At 52.6% G+C, this 19,802-nt stretch overlaps 4 protein-coding genes across 4 annotated transcripts; 2 read left to right on the top strand and 2 right to left on the bottom strand.

Annotated features, from left to right (window-relative positions):
* Positions 1-2,691: 2,691 nt before the first annotated feature.
* On the top strand, positions 2,692-7,573 carry HER10_EVM0012931 (uncharacterized protein). Its single transcript, XM_035482307.1, has 2 exons — positions 2,692-3,930; positions 4,015-7,573. The coding sequence occupies exons 1-2, from the start codon at positions 3,738-3,740 to the stop codon at positions 6,234-6,236; spliced, it is 2,415 nt and encodes an 804-aa protein (XP_035330260.1). The 5' UTR covers positions 2,692-3,737; the 3' UTR covers positions 6,237-7,573.
* On the bottom strand, positions 6,516-7,359 carry HER10_EVM0006606 (glycosyl hydrolase family 12; the record flags this gene model as incomplete). Its single annotated transcript, XM_035476187.1, has 3 exons — positions 6,516-6,915; positions 7,025-7,159; positions 7,190-7,359. The coding sequence occupies 3 exons, from the start codon at positions 7,357-7,359 to the stop codon at positions 6,516-6,518; spliced, it is 705 nt and encodes a 234-aa protein (XP_035329498.1).
* A 5,992-nt stretch (positions 7,574-13,565) lies between the features above and the next one.
* Positions 13,566-15,275, bottom strand: HER10_EVM0000491 (uncharacterized protein; the record flags this gene model as incomplete). Its single annotated transcript, XM_035470271.1, has 4 exons — positions 13,566-14,201; positions 14,252-14,646; positions 14,718-14,934; positions 15,006-15,275. 4 exons carry the CDS (start codon positions 15,273-15,275, stop codon positions 13,566-13,568), a joined length of 1,518 nt encoding a protein of 505 aa, XP_035328769.1.
* Positions 15,276-17,768: 2,493 nt separating this feature from the next.
* Positions 17,769-19,313, top strand: HER10_EVM0002428 (uncharacterized protein; the record flags this gene model as incomplete). The annotated part of the gene is made up of 6 exons (XM_035472139.1): positions 17,769-17,969; positions 18,045-18,172; positions 18,225-18,324; positions 18,387-18,528; positions 18,587-18,795; positions 18,864-19,313. The coding sequence occupies 6 exons, from the start codon at positions 17,769-17,771 to the stop codon at positions 19,311-19,313; spliced, it is 1,230 nt and encodes a 409-aa protein (XP_035328989.1).
* Positions 19,314-19,802: the final 489 nt, after the last annotated feature.

Here is a 19,802-nt window from a genome sequence, read left to right on the forward strand (position 1 = left end):
GACAGCAAGCCTGACAGGGTCAAAAGCCGATGCCCGATGGGCAGAAAAAAGGCGGGAGTCGGTCATTTTGAGCAGGGCCACCCCGGACGAAAGAGAACTACTGTAGCCTGGCAAGCCTGGGTTTGCCCTGTAGGTAGCAGCCAGAGTGACTGGACGACGTGACATTTGACAGGTGACTCCGAATTGCAACATAGGACGAAAGAGAAATCTCCGTCTGGCCTCTTGTGTTTCGAAACGGATCGCCCAATCGTGGGAGCCTCGTGGTTGGTCGGGAACGGAGGGCTGCTGTGTAACTATTCCCATGTGGTCAATCTTTCCTTTCCTACGTGACGGGGGTTCGCTTTGATTGGCGATGAAAGAAAGACGAGCCGAGGGCGTTTGCATGGCGATGAAAGACAGCAGCAGCAGCAGCAGCGAATTTGACTCAGGAACGCAGGGCCTTGTGCTGTGCAAAACGGCGAGAGAGCGAGTGAGTAGCAGGGCAGCGGGGAAAACTACAACTCAATCTCAGAGAGTGAGACGAGACTGAACACTGCTTCTCTCGGTATTACGGGCGCAAAGCGTGTTTGATTAAGCAGTGCTGCAGTTGAACCACACACGCACACCATACTCGGTACACACTCGCACGTACGGAGTACTCCACCCCGGAAATGCCTAGACCTTGGTGACCTTGTCCGAACGGCCGTTCCGGTGCAACAACTGGTCGAGAGATGAGATGAGTCGAGGTTCGAGAGCTGATGGATGGGCAGCTGGGGGTTCCCAGGTCCAGAGGTTGGCAGGTTGGTAGGGTGGTAGCGCGTCCAGGCAGCCCAGTCAGGCTGGCCTGAGCGTCGGCATTCGGAGCCTGCGGCGACCCTGTCAAACCGTCGATCTTGACCATATTCTCGGGATATGGGCAGGGGAGGGGGTTCGTCGCTCAGCGCTGTCGACGTCGACGTCGTCGCCGTCGTTACACAGGCACGACAGGTTACCCTGCCAGGAGAGGTATGGCGCTGGTGCTGCTGGTGCTACTATTGGTGCAGTGCTGCTCTCGCACGGGATGGGATGGCAGTGTTCCACTGAAGATGCAAAAATGTCCGCTGTCGGTGGGCAAGCTGCAGGCAGGCCAGCATGCAGGAGTCCAGGACAATGATAGGTAGGACAGCGGGAATTTGTCAGGACGAGATGCATGTGTCCCCTGTGTCCCCTCTGGCCTTCTGCTCACCCCTGGTGCCCTGGTGCCCTGGAAGGGACAAGAAAATCCCAAGAGGGCGCGGCGTTCGCAAGGGGGGCGGCATGCAGCCCATCGGATTCGGGCAGCCGCTGCATCTGGTGTGCTGCAGCATCTCATCGTGCAGAGACATGGGCAGTGGGACCTCGTGTCACCAAGGCAAGGTACCAGGAGTTGCAGAGCGAAAGGAAGAAGGCTGCTGTTGCGACTTCGGGGAGTACGACGTACGTACGAGATAAGAACCGGGAAGTTGTCCATGTGCCGAGGTAACGTTATCAAAACAAGGCCTAATCCTTCTGAGGCATCTTTTCGTCGTTTCTCTTAGCGTATGCCGTCCGGTGGAAGTTGAATGCGTGAGGGTGGGACGGGTGGACGGGCGGACGCTTGACAAGCAAGATGCGGCAGAGGAGAGGATCGTTCGTGGTCGTTAGAATATGCCTCAATCCATTGGGGTTTCCGGTTAGGTTCGTTTAGTCGTTGAGTCAGTGATTCAGTCTATTGCGGGCATTCGCGCTGCACTACGCGGACAGAGGTACTTTGGAGAGCTTGGAGCTGTGTGGCTAGGATGTGTGCCTTGTTTTCCATGTCAAAGAGGTTGACTAGCCGCACAGAGATGAGAATAACAAACCATGATCCGTTAGATGATGTCGTGACGGGGTGGTTGTCTGGTCAGAAGGATGATGGTTTTCTCATTCGGGGGCTGGTGAATGGATGAACTAAGATGTGTGGTCATTGGTGTGGTGGACCTACGGAGCTGCGTCCGTAGTTCTTCTGATGGTGTCACCAAAGCGCGAGGGAAAACCTACGGTTACTCTGAACTTTTTCCTGGTGTGGGAAGCCGTTAGGTGCGCCGTGCGACGATGCGGGGACAGCGCCGGCTGTCGGCCGGGTCTCGGCCTCTTGGGACCATCGGATGCGGGGGTACAGACGGAGCGGGATTGGCTGGAAGCTTACGAGCCACGGAGTGGAGACTCCGACGCAATTGGCTGTGTGGGCACCAGGCCGGGGCGCAGCTCCGGAGACTTAGCGCCGAAGGTGGCTTGCAAGCTTAGAAGGACCCTGGCCGTTGTCATTTTTTGCTGGTCGGACCCGCCTACCGCACACGGCTCCGCATTGCGTGAGCTATCAGACGGACTCGGCTCGCGTAGACTAGAACTATCGAAGTCAATGTTAGCTTCGGGATATGTCGTCTCGTGAGGTTAGCTGGGAGGATACTCTGGCGTGACCTTACGGCACTCCCGTCCATTGCCAATGCCGGCTTTGCCGCGTTAGCCACGGGAAGAAGACGCCGGACACGCCGGGGGCTCCCGAGGTACGTATCCATCGACGGCTTAGGTAATTCGGGACCTTCCAGCTTCCAGCGGAGATGTTTCTACCTTAGGTAAGCACGCGCTACGGTCACGGGTTCGCACTTTCGCCCGGTTGACGACGGCATTCTTTTCCGAACCCCGCGCATTCCTGTCTTCGGATTTCCCACACCTCTTGGCCCTGCAGTGTACGGATTACGGATATTACCTTGCAGTCGTACAGTCAAACCCTTGGTCATCTGCGATACGTGCGGGACGGACAAACCGCGTTGACATGCGTGCATGCATAGCCCCAGCCTCGAGCTGCTGCTGACGTCAACCAACACCACCCGACCGATCGCCCAGAACAAGGCAAGCCAGGCGAAGAAAGCAGACACGGCAGAGCAAGCAGATCACTGAATGTGAGGCGACAGAAGCAATCGGGGCAATCTTACACGCCCAGTCCCAGACTCCCAGCAATGATTGCCCGACAGTCGTCACACGCAACGAACAATCACCTCAACAGCACCGCTCCCATGCCCTACCACTGTCGCCGGGCGCTCCCATGTCAACCACGTGTCTACCCCGTCTGAAGGCTCGTCTTTGCTTCGGGACGATTGCGGCTTGTCGTTGAACTTCATCAAAGCAGATCTGCTGAAGGTCATCCTCAACGATTTCCAACCGGCGTGGCTTCGACTTCATTCCTGCATTTGCCCCCTACTTCTCAGCATCCAGCGTCGCTGCATCGCCTCTCGAGCACAACCCCCGATAGCCCGCTTTCAAAGAACTGTCGATATCCTGCTGGGCCGCAGCCTGGCCCGCGCGCCATTGTTCACTGGAACGGAATCCGCATCATTCTCATGTCTGGCGACGACCATCCCACGACTCTCACGCCATTTTGCTTTTCCCAGCCTCAGTCTCGTGGATGCCACACTCGCACTTTTCCATATTGCGACTAGCTGCGCATGCCGTCCGTAATGCAAGCTTCACATCGACCATCGACTGTTTGATCGGCCGCTGTAACGTATCGCCCGTTCATCTCGCTCCAGCACGATTGTCAAGCAGTAAACGCACCCACGTTTGCTTCTCTGCATCGGCGGCTGTTTCGGCCTGGACTGGTCCCCAAACCAGTAGAGAAAGGCAGCAAGCTGTTTCATTGTCTGCTACATACCCCATGATCCTGGCATGGGAGTCCCAAGTGGTCTCAAGTAGAAGGTGTGAACAAAGCCACCAACACCATCATGGCCACGCTGCCATCGTATCAGGATGCCGTCAGTAAACTCGACTGGCTTGAGTTGGTGGCACCATACGTTGCAGACAAGGACTTTACTAGTCTTTGTTCTGTGAATCAACGTTTCCAAGCCGTCTTCGCACCCCGCCTTTGGAACGATCCATTAGTCGCCGTTCGACGGTTGGGACTGGATCCAAGTGACGGTAAGTTTGTCTCAACCTACACCCGTCAAACTAAAGAATACCATTTGCTGACGTTGTTGCTACTATTTCGGTTGAGTGTTAAAGACCTGGAATGGTACCTAACATTTATCTTCGACCGCATGCAGCGCCTGCGGCCAAAGACCCTGGCTCTGATCATGACGCTTGACTTTCGCGAGTTTGCAAAAGACACTGCCCACTTCTCGTCCGACAGCAGCAGCAGGACAATACCTCACACTTTGCGTCAACTCTCCAAGACATTGCCGAATCTCAGATGCATCCTCTTAGACGGACATGCCGAGGCGGACCCCGCCTTCTTGGCTTCCATCCCAGCGTCCGAAGCAAACATGACACCACCAGAGTCTCGTCAAGGCTTGTTGGTTCTTAGTGTCGCTCATTGTCAAAATCAACTCCCCAACGGCTTCTATGCGTCGGACAAGCTCCAGCAGCTAGTCCTTCTAGACGTTTCCGGATTGCCAGGTTCTCTGCAGCCTCTGATTGCTGCAGCTCACGGACGACGCAACCTACGCAGATTAAAGGTCCTCAAGGTGAGGCGTCGGGAGATCAACGACTCCTTGGCTTTGATGCTCTTCCAGGCTTTCAAGAGCTCGCTCTGGAGTCTGGACATCAGCGAAAACAGAATAACAGACGGTGTTGTCGGCCAATTTGCTGCACTTTGCTTCAATAGTCCATCTTTGAGGTCTCAGTCTCGATTCATGACCGAGGGCAAACCTATCTTTGATGGTCAAGGAAACGACACATTCGGGCCATTCATGTTCATCCAAGAATCCGACTCAAGCGCAACCTTTAGCGATGCAGAGCGGCACTTTGTGGATGCTCCCATTTACTCTGTCGCTGCGGGTCGCAATTTACAAGAAGATGAAGCAGTGCGAGCCAATGGCAGAACTCCGTTGAGGCGAGACAGTGTGGACTACGTTAAGGCCGCAACTGCGGGAGGCATGGATCATCCGGTGCCTGACTGGTCAGACCTGCCGTACCTCGACGTCTGCTCTGCACCCACCGGGATCACCCATCTGCACATCTCAGACACTCAAATCACTTCTTCAGGTGTGGAGAGACTGCTGCGTAGCTCGCAAGGCCAACTAGAAGAGCTCTCGTGCGATGCTCCGTTCTTTCTACCAGTCCAAGGATCTGCTTTGAAGCAGCAGCATCTCCTCCCATGGCCCAAGAACGTCACTCTGCGCGGCGCTCTGGGCTGCGCGCACGTCTTCAGGCCCGTATTCTCGTCCAATCTGCGTGTGCTGAGGATTCACCATTCGCTCGTGACGCAGATTCCGACACTTGAGACTGATGGGTTGTCAACCATGACACGACTCTGGCTAGCCGAGACAGTGGTCAGGGAACGATCTGAGATGGCCTTCCCACAGACATTCGAACCGGACATGAACCCCCGGCTGACGTCTCTGACTCTGACCAAGATCCCACGTCGCTCCAAAGGGCCACTGATAGACAAGCTTGTGCAATTTCTCACACTGGCTGGTCTCCAGGAACGCGCGATCCGAAAGACTGCCTCTCAATCATCATCGCGACGTTGTCCAGTACTCCTGCATGGCCTGCGTCATCTCCGTCTAGAGTTTGAAGCCGATCCCATTGAGGATCCGGCCGGCTTTTCAGCCGCAGACGACTTGGATGCGGAAGAGCTCTTGAATATGGGTGAGGGTGAGGGCTTCAGCTTCTTCGGCAACGAGCGCCGGCCTCAGCCACGGCCTGAAGCCACGAGGAAAAAGCAAGCAACAGCGGGCGACGAAGTCGCTACGCACCACACTCAGCCCGCCACAGTCCGTCTGAGCACATTCCCCTACAGCGATATCCAGGGCGTGTCTATACCCTACCGTGATACATGGGGCGGGAGTCAATTCGACCGGATAATCTGGGTTGGCGACGGCATTCTGGGGTCAAACCACCTTGCTGTCAACGAGTATATGAAACTTGTGACGAACCCACTGCTTAGAACCAGAGTAGGACCAGCCACTCCGGCGCACGTAAAAGCTGGCGTACCGGAAGGGGTTCTCATATTCCACGCGGCTTGGGACGCCATTGTCATGCCACCAGAGTTAAAACCTCCCAGAGCGGCAGAACTTCATGGTATGCGGGACGTCCTAGAGGCCATCAAGGCGTTTCGCATCGAGACTAGAGCAGCATACGAGGCTGCGAAGAAGGCTGCCGTTGAAGGCGTGGCAGAACTTGGCACAACCACCGGGCCACGACACTGCTTCTGGTCGGGAAGGCTTGAGGTCTCTGCGCAGCAGAGCATGGCACACTATCGAGCGCCTGGTTATTGGCGATGAGAAAAAAGAAAACCAATCTCCTTTCCGTCCAAAGTTTTCTCTTTCCCAACGAGTTTCTAGTGTTCCGTCTTACTCTCGTGTGAAGGCGCAATTTTTGGTCATTTGTGATATTTACTTGTTTTGAAATAAGTATGGACAGTGAAGCGAAATGTGGTCCTCAAGACAGCTTTCTTTTTGGCCCTCCCATATCTCACATGTCTGTCTCAGTTTCCAGTGGGCCTCCTCCCCCAATCCAACGTCACATGACTTTGCCCAGAACCCCGATCAGAAGCCTCTCTCTCAAGAAAGAGAAGCAGTGTAAGCAGTCGTGGTGAACTTGGCATTCGACCCGACAAACGGCTCGGTACCGGCGCCGATGCTCTGGAGGATCTGGGAGGAAGGCAGACCCTGGCTGTTGATGAGGTAGGTCGCGAACGCCTTGAGGTCACCGCTGAAGCTCTGGACGTTGCTGGGCGCGACGAAGCTGAAGACGGTCATCTGGCCGTTGACGCCCTTGTAGAGGTTCCAGGTGCGGCCGGCGACGGTCGGGGTGGCGATGGCGCTGCCGGTGGCGGAGATGGGGCCGGCGCCGCCGAGGGAGCCGAGCCAGATCATGATTTCATATTGGGCGGAGCCGGTTGCCGTGGAGGAGGTGAAGAGGTCGTAGGCTACGTTTGCTACGAGGCCTGTGCCGGAGTAGCTTTGGGCGTGTTAGTGGTCATCATACTTGATGGTTTTGATGTGTAGATAATGGCTTTGGTCTTTTCTCTTGGGGAAGGAGTACAGAGTGACGGAGTAACAAAACATACCTCCAGTTCCAGGTTGAGGGGATGCTGCTGATCGCGCTCAGGGCCTTCTTGCTGACGTTGACGACGGCGTTTGCGTACGACTTGACGTTGTACTGCCCGCCGGACCAGGACCAGGTCGTGGACCACTGCAGGTTGCTGCCGGAGAGGCCGGTGAGGGTGGTGCACTGGCTTCCGGTGCCCGAGGACATGCCCCAGAGGTTGTTGTAGACGGTGTAGGTGCCCGTGACGGCAGAGTCCCACTGACCGCAGTAGGTTGTCGCGCGCTTCTCGACGGTCGTCGGCGTCGGGCTGGCGAGAGCCAGGGGGAGGAGCGCGAGGATGGCGGAGAACTTCATGGTGGATGGGCAGAGGCTGAGAGAAAACTCGGTGTGATTGTTGGATAAGGAACTGGCTGGAAGCTCACAAGATGTGGTACCGGCGAAGGATGATCAAGTTTTATATGTCCTGCTTTTCGGTGTATCTATAGATGGTTCTATGTTGAACTTGACTTTGTTGGTCCCGGACTGCATCTTTCTGCCATTCATCTATTCTTGCGCGGGGTCCCCGGCATTGACAAGCAACCTCCCGCCAACATCACAGCTCATGTGGGAACATTCTATGTATCCGCACGAATCGTCACCAATGCCGAACCCGCTTCGTGGGCCTACCTTCCGCAATTGCCTCGGAAGGATATGCTAACATGATCACGAGAGTCTTCATCCCCTGGAGTTGGCACGGGAGAGTTACCAATTGGGACGATGATCATATCCGCTCTCGATATAAACTCTCCAGAACGGTAGGACGGACAGTGAGCTAGGCCCAGGGTGACGGCTCTTCATTGGCGGCTCCCATCGTGGTGCTGTCAAGACCCCGGGCGAGATCCATCCAGTTCGGGAGTTTTGGGAACCACGAATCAGGGCAACCCGGCTATTGGTGACGTGGGGAAGGGGAAACCGGGGCCGTGGATGAGATGATGCTCAAAAGGTTAAAGTTTCTTGGGACGTTCTACACAAGACTTCATGGCTGAGTTGATTATCTGATTAGCTATCATGAGAAAACTGGAGTACGAATCAGTTTTCTGTCTTCAAGGTGTTCTGAAAAGTCCACGGAAGCCCGTCACTTATCCTGAACTTTTTCGGCATCTCGTTCTTCTACAAACTACAAAGCGTAACTGCACAGCAGTTCTGTCCAGTCTTACCGACGTCACTTGGCGCCACAGCTACCCCGGCATGGCTTTCAACGCACGGGATTCGAGGAGATATAATCTGCCCTGGCACCCGTGCAAAGCAGCATGGACTGCCGGCGGAAAATGCGGGGTTAGACTGCCGTAATCTGTGCTGCTGCGCCGGGTGGTTCCCGCGATGTAACCGAGAAGAGTCGACTAGGTGGAGTTTGGAAGCTGGGGCAAGGCGGGATCTGGTAGCCGCGATTGGCGGGATTCGATCGGGCGTTAATTTACTGGAAACGCACCGGAGGCTTTTCGTTGCGTGCGAGATGCGAGGGTTCTGTTCCTTCTTCTCACGCTTGCGTGCGTGCGAACTGCTGTTTTTCTTCTGTTGGGGAGATTGAGTGTGAAGGTTTGGTTCACAACTTCGCTCTTGATGCTACGGACGTACACGGCTGGCTCTGTGCAGGCACGGAGTTTAGAGACGAATCTCAGTTTACCCTCATTCCAAATCTCTCGATATTTTTTGATCTAGCTCAGCGTTGGTAACGATAACGGGCTCGCTTGATCGGCGCCTGTGCGATTTCGCTTGTGCACGGCTTCGAGACCTGTCATTTCAATGTGCATTTCGTACGTGCGCACCCGATCTGATTTCCTAGACTCTTCTTGGCTGGCGTTGGCTCTGCGTGATTACGTGATTACCTAGAATCTGATCCAGCCCTGGAAAGGAAATTGCTTTGGTCCCTGGATCCTACGATGCCTGTTCCCTGGCAGACCATCTGACGGCTCTGACCCTACATTCGCTTATCTGACTGAGCTGGATATCGAGACATGACGCGCAGGTTGGAAGCATAGTTCTGCAATCTGTTAGGCCTCCCTTTTCTTCACGTGAAATCCAATAGTATGCAGATTCATTTGCCAATGAGGTGCTCGTTCGCGTCATTGTTATGATTTATTAATGAAGGTGATGTAGTCATCGCAGTCGAGTCATAGTAGCCCCCTCATGCAACTGGCCATGTAATGGTTGAGAGATTGCTAGCACAAGTGTCTCACTGGAGGAGCTTCCAGTGAGTTTGCTGGCTGTTCCGTAAAGTTCATGTTGAACGTGGAACTCTTCCAATCTGAATTCGATCATATTGCAGCTAGTAATGATATGAGGGCACAAAAGCAAACGCGGAGAGGCCCGACCTCATGGTGGCGTTGCTGAAATCCAGCTGTGTCTAGCTCACATCCTCATGACCTGGGGAAGAAGGGCTAGGCGAGCTCAAGAACCGCTCATGGCTTTCGTGCGAGGGAAAAACCAAGAATCGCTGCTTGCAGGACGAGATGTGATAGTGGCTCGGAGAAACTCTCACCCACAGTTGTCGATACTTGGTTTTTCTGCGCGCTTGTGTGAACGCCTTCCTACTAGGCTCGGCCAGCAAGCCATCTGGGGACGTGAATTGGTTCTGCACTTGGAATATTTGGTTTTTCTTCGTATCTGCAGAGCGAGCCTCGCGTGGAGAGCGCCGAACCGGACTATTTTGACGGCATATGAGATGTGAGGGAAAAAGGTTGGTCTATCACACCTACCAAAGACAGGGGACGGTGCGATTCGTCTGCGCCACTTGGCATACGCCATCGACTATCTGTATGTACCTGTCCAAGTAAGAAAGCGCCTCATTCTAGCCTCGGAGACAGGACGCGTCTAGCTCGGACGAGGGACTGGGGGGCCTCTCGGAGGTCAAGGTGGTGATCTTCGGCGCTGCCATCCCACGAATCTGGGAAGATCTCCTTCGACCCTGTTATGTCTTGGTTGTCTACCTGACCTTTCCTTGTTTTGTGGCCGCGGACGTGCGTCGTGCCTGAGCCGGTGGAGACGCGTCGCGATGGTGGTGATGTTTGGGTAAGATGGTGAGAGGGGTGGTGGTGGTGTGTGTTGACAATTGGCACATTGGCTAGCGGCGGGTTCATCTGAGTAGCGTAGCCGATGGCATAGACTCAACTCTAATCAGATATCATTGCTTTTCATTCTGCTTGGAGGGGCGTGTGCAGTCATGTCTTTTGATATTGATTCTGTCTTGGTATATCGACACTCAAGAGGGTTGATCTAGGATGCGTTCAGGGGATGGAGGTCCCGGTTCCGAGGAATGGAATTTGAGTTGCCGAATCCCTGAAGGCGACTCAACACCGGCGCTTGTCTCATCTGTCCTGCGTTCCCGATCGGAAAGAGAACAGGGGACTCTCTAGAAGGGGTGGTCGGTTCCACGTGCTCGGGACCAGACTATGAATCGCGGAACTTCCTAAGCCTGACTTTTGTTTGTAGAAAAGAGGCTCCAAGAGAGGAGAGAAAAGGGTGGTGTAGGTGAAAACGCACTGTGGCAGGGGTCGAGGAGAGACGGACTGAGACTTGTGGCGTACGCCGGCCGGTACGGGTTTTACGCGGCGACGGGCGGCCGGCCTCCACTAGGCCCAGAACATGAGAGTGGGTTAAGGACAATTGGGGATGACTGAGGAACGAACGGAACCACGGAACGTCGTTCATCGAGGAATGGAGGAATGGGTAAAATCGCGCGGTGCGGGAGCCAACAGGAAGAGCGATTTGCCGCAAGAGGGTGCCCGTTGGTGGCTTGTCTGCCTCCTCCACAGAGGATGGGCTGGACTCGGCGTTCCCAGAATCCTCACGACCTCTTATCAGCAGCCATCATCCGCGGCGTTTTGAGGGGTCCAGACATGAACCGGCGGGAATGTATCGGATGGAGCACTTGCGGGCTCTAGCCGTTGCCCATGGGCTATCGTTTTGACTTGTTTCTATTGTCTTCCACGAAGGCTATGCGTGGTTTTCTTTGTTCTTCGGAGGGGAGCTATTCCCACGCGTTCCTCTTGTGGCAACAATGCCGCGGCAATGCCACGACCGTTGATTGAAACACACAAAAGGCGTTTCTGGGGAAGCGTTGGAAGCCAACTTCTGAGAAGCGGTGGTGTCTTTAGTCTTGCGGTATTCGATATTCACTCGCTTATAATACTTGCGTTGCGGGCAATGATGATTGCCATTGCCCTGGATTTCTTCATCGCCGACTGCAGTAGGTTAGGCGATCACAATGCAGCTTCGGTTCTGCTTCTGGTGGAGTCCTATCCTCATTTGCAATAAAATTCATCAGTATACGGGGTTTATGTCGCATGTGGACTGGCCGACGGGCGTATCAGCTGCACTTCAGATTCTTGCTATATGCATGTCTCTGCCACTCATGCAGCTTAACGATTCGGGACATGCACAATTACCCTCGGTGGTTGAATATGCCCCCCCTGCTCTCTCGCCCAGAGACGAGGCTTCGGATTTTTCTACGCTAGGGAAAGCTGGAAGATGGGATCCGGGGAATGCAGGTTGGTCCTCATTGGGTAACTGAAAGGCCCAATCGAGTATAACCTCGTTCTTGTCTCTAATTTTCGGTGTCGGACTTTTGCGACAGCTGGGTTTCGATGGGTGGTTAGTTGGTTCGGCAATCCACCCGTCAAAGAAGGGGTACTCGGGGTTCGTGCTGCTATTGGCAGCCCAGGCCCAATGACTTTTGACGTGAAGCGAGAGAGAGAGAGGAGAGGCCTGCAGAGTGGAGAGATTGACGGACAAAGTGGATGAGGCAACATGTCTCTCAGTATTTGCGTTTTGTGCATTAGTGCCTCGGAGCTGAAAGATGCAGCTACTGCAGGATTCACCAGGGGTTGATGCAATCGAGATCTACATGACGAAAAGGAGATCGCCTGCATATTGAAAGGCGACTTTGAATTCCTGATGGGGGTTGAATGTCATTCGATGTCAGGTAGATATCGCCATTCTGATGTCTTTCGCAAGTTGAACTCCTCACCGTGGTATGACCACAGGGCCGAAGGTCTGCCATCAGAGGTCACGCCACAGATGCTACCTTGTCCTCTTTGGACACTGTGGCTTTTTGACGAAATATGATTCTTGAGATTGCTTGGGTCTGAGGGGCTTGCCACACAAGGCCACAGCGATATCAAGGTGATTCCAACAAAAGGTTAGAGGCGAGCTCCTGGACGATATCGTTTCCCAGAAGGCTGTCCTCTTGATATCGTCGTCACCATTGATGATTGTACCTAAGATGAGGGACGAGTTCATGGCTGCACCGCACGTATCAATGCCCGCCAATGCTTGTCCCTGACACTGTTCTTCGAATACTATTGAACACAAAAGGAAGATCTTGTGCGGGAACTAAGACCGTCATTCTGGCCTCCTCCCAGGTTCATAACGATGCCCGACTTCTAACTGAAGTAATCGCAAGGTCTCGATTCCATTCAAAATCTTTGATAGTTTTAGGGAATTTTTGTTGACAATCCCTGGTGCCCTTGTTGCTGATGAGGCCGGTATGCCTAGGTGACTTTCCTGGTCTCAATGTCGGTCATAGTCATCGCATATATATGTGGGCAACCTTCAGCGTATTCTGTTTCAGCTATAGAATTTTGCATAGGTACTAAAGTAGAGAGCTGAATCTCTCGATCTTTGAACAACTTCTAAACCTGCCCCCTGAAACCTGGAAGTTTGAAAAAGCTCGTTCCAGGTCATCGGCAAGCTTTGTATTGATTAAGGCACAATGCAGGTGTAGACCATAGAACATGATTCTGGATTTATAAAACCTATCAATTTGCTAGTTTGAGAGCTACATTAAGTTGATTCGGTTGTCATGGTCATTGGTGTGAAAATGACTTCGCCGTGAGTCCTTTCAGAATGTCTTGTGTTTGTTGTTCAAAGTAAAACCAGTAATATGGTGACAAGTGTCATACGAAATATTAACGAGAAACAACACTGAAACAGCAAGCAATTGACATCAACTCAGCCGGACTTCAATACCTTTCCAAGTGTTCGACATGCAGCCGGCTACAAGCTCTCAGTACACATCTAAACCACCACGTTCCACAGAACTCCTGCCTGAGCAAGATACTAGCAGTCAAATCATCCTGGAAGTGAATAGCTTTGGACGTACGGACCATGAAGAAGCCGAATAAAGTGCGAAAACTGTAAGTTCTAGCTAGCTTGGTACTTTATGATCAAGACCTTCAATAAGATAAGAACATATCTTTCTGGCGCAATGGGCTGCGACTTCATCGACAGCACTAAAATTTGCACAATTGTTGAGAGCAAATCAAACGGCTGACTAGAGCTCGATAACATAACTCAACAGCAGTAACTACTGTAACCCTCATTAATTCGTGTAAATTGTACGAATTGAAACATACAAAGAGCACGCGCATTCGGCATTGCAGAAGAATATCAGCATCGCTCATGTCTGATCAACAGCTTGGATTGATGACGTAGTATGTTCAGGCCAAAGTAGAATCGATTTAATCACTCTATGAGTCTTCGAAATTGCCTCTAGATACAAAGCCAAAACCCTTCAAGTCCTTCTATGCAATGGGGCCGTAGAAGCTGAACTTACCATTCGGGTCGTATTTAGTCTTCAAAGACTTAAGGCGATCCTGTCTCCATTGTTCGCTACCATACCACTCTTTAGGACCCTCATCACCAAAGGCGTAGTTCAGGTAGACGTGTTGCTCAGTGCGGCCACTTCCCTCATGGATGATGTCACGGAGCTGGTTGCCGAGCGTGGCGGCCTTCTGGTCAAGCTCAGTGCCGTTGGGGGAGTAGGTGATGAGAGGCGCGAAGAGAAGGTTATCGCTACGATAGGCGAATGCAGTTGAGTCGCTCGCGATGGCCTTGACACCTTCGTTGGAGTAACCCTCGAACATGAAGAGAGAGTTGTTGAAGGGTGAGTTGCCGCTGATAGAAGAAGCAAAGAGATCGTAAGCCTTGCGTTGAGCCTCAATGTTGTATGACTCGACATAAATCGGGAAGCGAGGGTTGTTCAAGCCGGCCTTCTGGCACGGGATGGAATCAAGAGCAATGCCAGTCCATGTGGCTAGGTCAAGGTAGGTACCCGAGGCCGGAGTGGCAGAGATGGGGCCGATGTCCTGGAAAGGCTGAGTATAGATGGAGTCGACGGTGGTAACACCCTCCTGGATGACCCAGAAAAGAATGATAGGCTTGGGTAAGATTAGTAGTGCTCATGAACAACAAGATAGTCTGAACTCACATTAACCGGGTCCGCATCAGGGTTTCTAAGCCAGTAGGACCAATTGATGACTTCTGCGGCCTGGGTGCCATTCTTAAGGAGGTGCTCATTGGCAGCTTGGTAGACTTCCTCAACCTTCTCGCCGCTGAAGATAAAAGTCTCTACAGCCCAGTCGCTATGTTCGATGTCATAGACCTTGACGTTAAGAGAGGTCACGATGCCAAAGTTGTGACCCGCGCCCTTGACAGCCCACCAGAGGTCCGAGGTCTCATTGATGGTCTGCAAGGTGCCATCGGCCAGCACAATGTTCATGGAAACAAACTGATCGGCGACCAGGCCATGGTGACCCTGAAGCCATCCATGGCCTCCTCCAAGAGCAGGTCCGAGCGTGCTGACGCACTCGCAAGTTCCCGTTACTGTAGCCCAGGGTTAACGATACATCTCGACAAGGTATAAGTGATGGAGATAAAGCTGGAATGGAACTTACCAGTCTGCTTGCCGGCCTTCCAGAGCGTGTCGGTGACGAGCTTGGACCCGGTACCACCACCAATCTTTGCGGTTTTCCCGTCTGCAGCAACCTCGACGCCGCTCAGCTGGGACAAGTAGATTTCGATACCGCTGTCCATCTTGCCCAGAGTGGTGATAGCTCCATGCACGCCATTGTATGCAAGGAAGGGCATGCTCTTCTCGTTGGCGAATTTGACCTGTACGCAGGGTAGTGAGCACCAGCTTCGCGCCTGGGTACACTCGGACGAAAGTAGAGTCAGTCACTTACAGTCTCTGCAACATCGTTCTCAGTTCCAGGAATGACTACGAGGTTGGGCTTGGGTGCATCAAGGTTCGACCACCGGATAGATGCGTTTGTAAACTCAGCAGTGCCTGGTTGATAGATCTTTGCAGTAGCTGAGAGCCTATCGCCGAGCTCAGCCGTATCTCTCGCGCAGATGCCTCCGAGCAGTTGACGAGCGACAGGAACGTTCAAGCATGCTGAGGTGATTGCCCATGCAGCAACAGCTGTAAGGACTTCCATCTTGAATCGATGCATCTCGGCAGGGGGGAAGGGCAGAAGGGGGAGCCGGATTGGCAGTAGATAAACTCTCGATAAACCCAAGGATGCAACTGGTGACACAAAAGCTGGCCCAAGTGTAACCTAGATGTCAAGAGAGTTCGAAACGAATGTGGTGGTAGTGAACGGACAGACCCCTCGTGGTTGAGTGCGCCTGGTTCCAAACAGTCAATCCGTCGACAAGCAGCAGCGCTTCGACCATTATTTATCGTACATGGGAGGTGTGATGGCTTCTGTAAGCCAAGTTTACCGGGCGCAACGCTGCTTGCATTCTTAATTTCGGTCCCTTGCTTGGGTGCCCCTGACTTGCATGCGTCCCTGCTTTTTCTACAACGGAGCCGCCAACCAAGTTAATCAAAAGTGGTGAAAGCTCCTCGCAATCCTCGTCAATATCTGTCGCTTTAGTCCGCGTATCCCGGGGAACACAACGACGAATTGTCTACTTGTAGACTTATGCGCTTTCTAGATGCTGGAACTGACCGCGTGTACTCTCTGGGAAACCTCTGTCTTTCCACGCAGGTGAGCGAGATGCCTCCATCTGGCCCCCCATCTGAATCCACGTGTCTCTGCCAGTGTTCATTTGTAAGTGAGTTACATTCATTTACCAAACCCCCAATCAGCATGAATACCGCAGCGGAGCCACATCATTCAAGGTTACTTCGAGGAGGGAAATCGTCCCATGGAGTCCAAGCGTAGCGAATAGTTCCGACCGGTGTTTGTGAATCCTGCGGCCCGTACCATGGGACACCTGTGTACTTCGTAGCGACGACTCCAACGGCTGCCAACTTCTTAGTGCCAAGTCAAGTCAAGTCAGAGACAAAACTCCGAATACTACCCACCTGTTGCACCTCTTCGCACTTCGGCGATGGGATATATTTCACTCTCCACAGTCCCCCACCATTATTCTGCCTTCGATGCGGCAACGAGACGTTAAAGACTCGGCTGTGCGGCACTTGGGACAGCGCAGCCACAAAATCCCTCGTGCCTACGACTTTTGGGGGGTATCTTCTGTTGTGGAGTACCTTTTCTCAGTGCTGCTCAAGGATTCAGGATGCATTTACACCAGGATCAGGAAGTAAGCCGAGGCAGCTATGGCCCAGGAAGGTTGATTGAACGTCAGGCCGGAGAATCTCCCCGAGTCTGCGCCTCACTGTGCCCCTTTGCTACAGGAAATCTGGAAGGCGTCTGTCTTTCGGGCCGCTTTGACCTGTCAACCATTCCCTCGGACCCATGTGAAGTCTTCCGTTTCCTTCTCTTCCTTCTGAACATGTTCTCGGGCATGACCGTCTGATATGAGAACTCTAATGAAAGAATTCAGCTGCTCGTGTCTGGGGCTGGGCCCTTTCAACTGTAGCCCCATTTGTAAATCATGGGCCTTTTAAGTCTGGTGTTCGCAACTCGCCCCCGCCCCCTCATCGCATCACCCGAGGTATCCTTCTTACTTCTTACCTTATCGTAAAAAAAAGTATTGACAGTGGGGGCGCTCTACACCGGGGGAAGCACCCGTGTTCCGCTTGGGCCCCCTACAGGGCTCAAGGGAGCTGTACACTTCCGAGTCAGGGGGCAGCCATGGATTCGATTCCACCATCATGATCTAGGACCTTGGCAAGTGGAGGATAGCTCCGTGGACTGAACGCTGAATAGTTCACCGAACGGTAGAGCGGAGGCAGACTCGGCCCAAGACAAGGCTGCGAAGCTTTGTTTGTTTTATCGTCTCCAATCTTAGCTGATGTTAGGAGGCCTGCGGATTGAAGTTCGCGGAGGAAGCGGAGAAGGGCCCAGTTCTTAAAGTAAAGGTATCCTTGGCTTTGATCCCACCACTTCTTCCATCTAGAAACCTTGCAAAGAGCCAGGACCACGGAGACAACTTGCACCGCCAAGAGAGAGATGAAGGAGACAACCGGAAGCCGGATGATGAGCGAGTGCAACATGTTCCTGAGCCATCACCGTTGCGGTAGTACCGAGTACTGCTCACCAGATGGGGGATTCGTCCGACGAACATGTTCACAGATCCTTGAAACCTTAGAAACCGCACTATGGCTTGTATTGGTGCATCCCTTACGTGAAGTTTGGTTTGCACTGTCACAGCTCGGAGATGGAATTATGCAGCAGGAACAGCTGCATGGGTTCCCTGCAAACTCGTCCACAGTCGCCTTGCGGATAGTAGGGGAAACGTCTCCTCCGCCATGGGTTGCATCAGTTGGGACTCTGCGCTCCAACTTGCTGCGTTTAAGCCTGTTGCCATGTTTCCAATGATCGATGTTCCGGTTCTCTTGTACTAGTGATGGATCGTAGGCCCTGATTCAAACATCTAGACTTCTTCCTTGATTCAGTTCTGCTCCTCCTGGGCTCCCAGGATTTAATACTTGTACGAATGGCACTCCGCACTTGATTTTGCTCTCTTGCTTGGTCGTTTCCGCAGTCATTGGACTTATCTCGTACCCCACTCAGTCGACTGCGACAGATCTGCCAATGTCGACCACCGATCTTACGGACCCAGCTGCGCAGGCTGCCGCTGCAGCAGCTGCCGAGGCAGGACGACAGTTCACCATTGAGGCGTGGACACTTTACGGCATCGGAGTGATCGTCACGGCCTTGAGGACGTACGCCAGAGCAAAGGCCGTTGGGTTCCGAAATTTTCGGGCTGATGACTATCTGGTGTGGGGAGCGATTGTATGTGTTCTTCTTGATAATGCCACGACACTACCTAAGGAAAGGTTGTTGCTGATCTTCGTCTCCTTTATGCAGCTTTTTTACACTGTCCAGTCGACCCTAGCCTACTCCGTTGGCAACATAGCCCATGGACTCGCCAATAATGGCATGACGGACGAAGAGCGAGCAGCACTATCTACTAGTGATCCGGAATATCAACTGAGGTAAGTATACATTAATCCAATGCCTGATGTCATTAATTAAATTGGTGAATAGAGTCATCGGCTCGAAGATTCAGATTGCCGGTTGGACCACTTATTCGGCACTCATCTGGCTGCTGAAGCTTGCGATGCTGGTCTTCTACCTTCGACTTACGGTACTTTCCCTCTGTCATCTAGCCCTATCATATCATATGTATCGACTGACATGTGCGCGTAGGAGGGTCTAGGTCGTCGATATCGCATGCGTATCTGGATTGGCTTCGGTCTGGTGATCGGGACTTTTGTCGCCTCTCTTGGAGCAGTGTTCTTGTCGTGCATTCCATTCAGCAAGTATTGGCAAATCAGCCCGGACCCCGGTAGTGAGTTTATGAAACTCAAAGCCAAACGTGTGATGTATTCTCATCATTGTTTCTTTAGATTCTTGTCAAGCTGCCGTATCGTTACCGATCATCTGGACCTCCTTCGCCGCGAATGTTTCGACCGATATATATCTCATCCTGATTCCTATTCCTCTTTTGTGGGAGTCAACATTGAGGCTCGTCAAGAAGATTGCGTCGACCATTGTGCTTGGTGCAGGCATCTTCGTCCTGGTCTGTGCCACACTGAAGAGCATATTCGTCCTCGTGGTAGGTTTCATCCATCGAAAGGACCTCTCGTTATAGGCCATATTTGTTCACAACTAAAACTGAATTAGGATCCCGTCAATGGTGCCCAACTTGCCGGCGCATGGGGGACTCGCGAAACCTTCGTCGCGGTCGTCACCACGAACCTTCCTATGATCTTCCCTCTCATTAGAACATATCTCAAGCCTCTTTGGCCCAATGTCTTACGATCATCCAAGAACACGAAAAAGGCATACAAGACACCGAGCGGCTTCCGAACTATCGGAGGCGGTCACGGGGATTCAACGCGCCGGACTGGTCCTCCAAGCGCAAATCCTGTTGCCTCCAACGTCACTTTTACCGAAAGCGAGGAACGCATAATGAGCGACGTTAAGTTGCAAAACCTTAAAGGCTCTTCCACCCCTACATCAGGCAAACCGCCGAACGGTATTGTGGTATCGAACGAGGTCGAAATCATTACCGAGGATAGAACTAGTCAATTTGGTGAGCAGCGCCCTCAACGAGCACATGAAGCTTGGTAGTCTCGGGATTATTTTTCTTTATTTTTCACGTTCGATTGGCTATAACTCATGTCTGGTTACTTGCTCTATACCAATTTCTGTGTTCAATTCATCAATTCTTTATACGTTTACAGGCGCTGCGTGTTACTTTATACCGCGAATAGCATGTCTGACTTTTCCATGCAGTTGAACGCCATACCAAAAGTTGGCTCGACTGTTGAACGACAGAAGTAGCGTTTTATTTGGTCATTCGAGTGGCGGAAATGGCTTCCTTCCTCGTTAAACGTAGCATAAAAATCTCCGAGTTCCTTAAACTGACTCAGCTTGCATGTTTTGAAACTCTCTTTGATCGCGTGCAACAACTGCCACGAAGGTTTCTGCGGACTCGGGGGGTTTCTGCCCATGGCAGAAGCTTGAATAAAATTCTATTGAGTCGAGGCAGAACAATACATAAATGACACCCATGTTCGTTCAATCTTTGCTGCCTTGCGAACTCTGCCTGCGCAGAGA

This window comes from Colletotrichum scovillei, assembly GCF_011075155.1.
Source record: "Colletotrichum scovillei strain TJNH1 chromosome Unknown Contig00009, whole genome shotgun sequence".
In the NCBI taxonomy this organism is placed as follows: domain Eukaryota; kingdom Fungi; phylum Ascomycota; class Sordariomycetes; order Glomerellales; family Glomerellaceae; genus Colletotrichum; species Colletotrichum scovillei.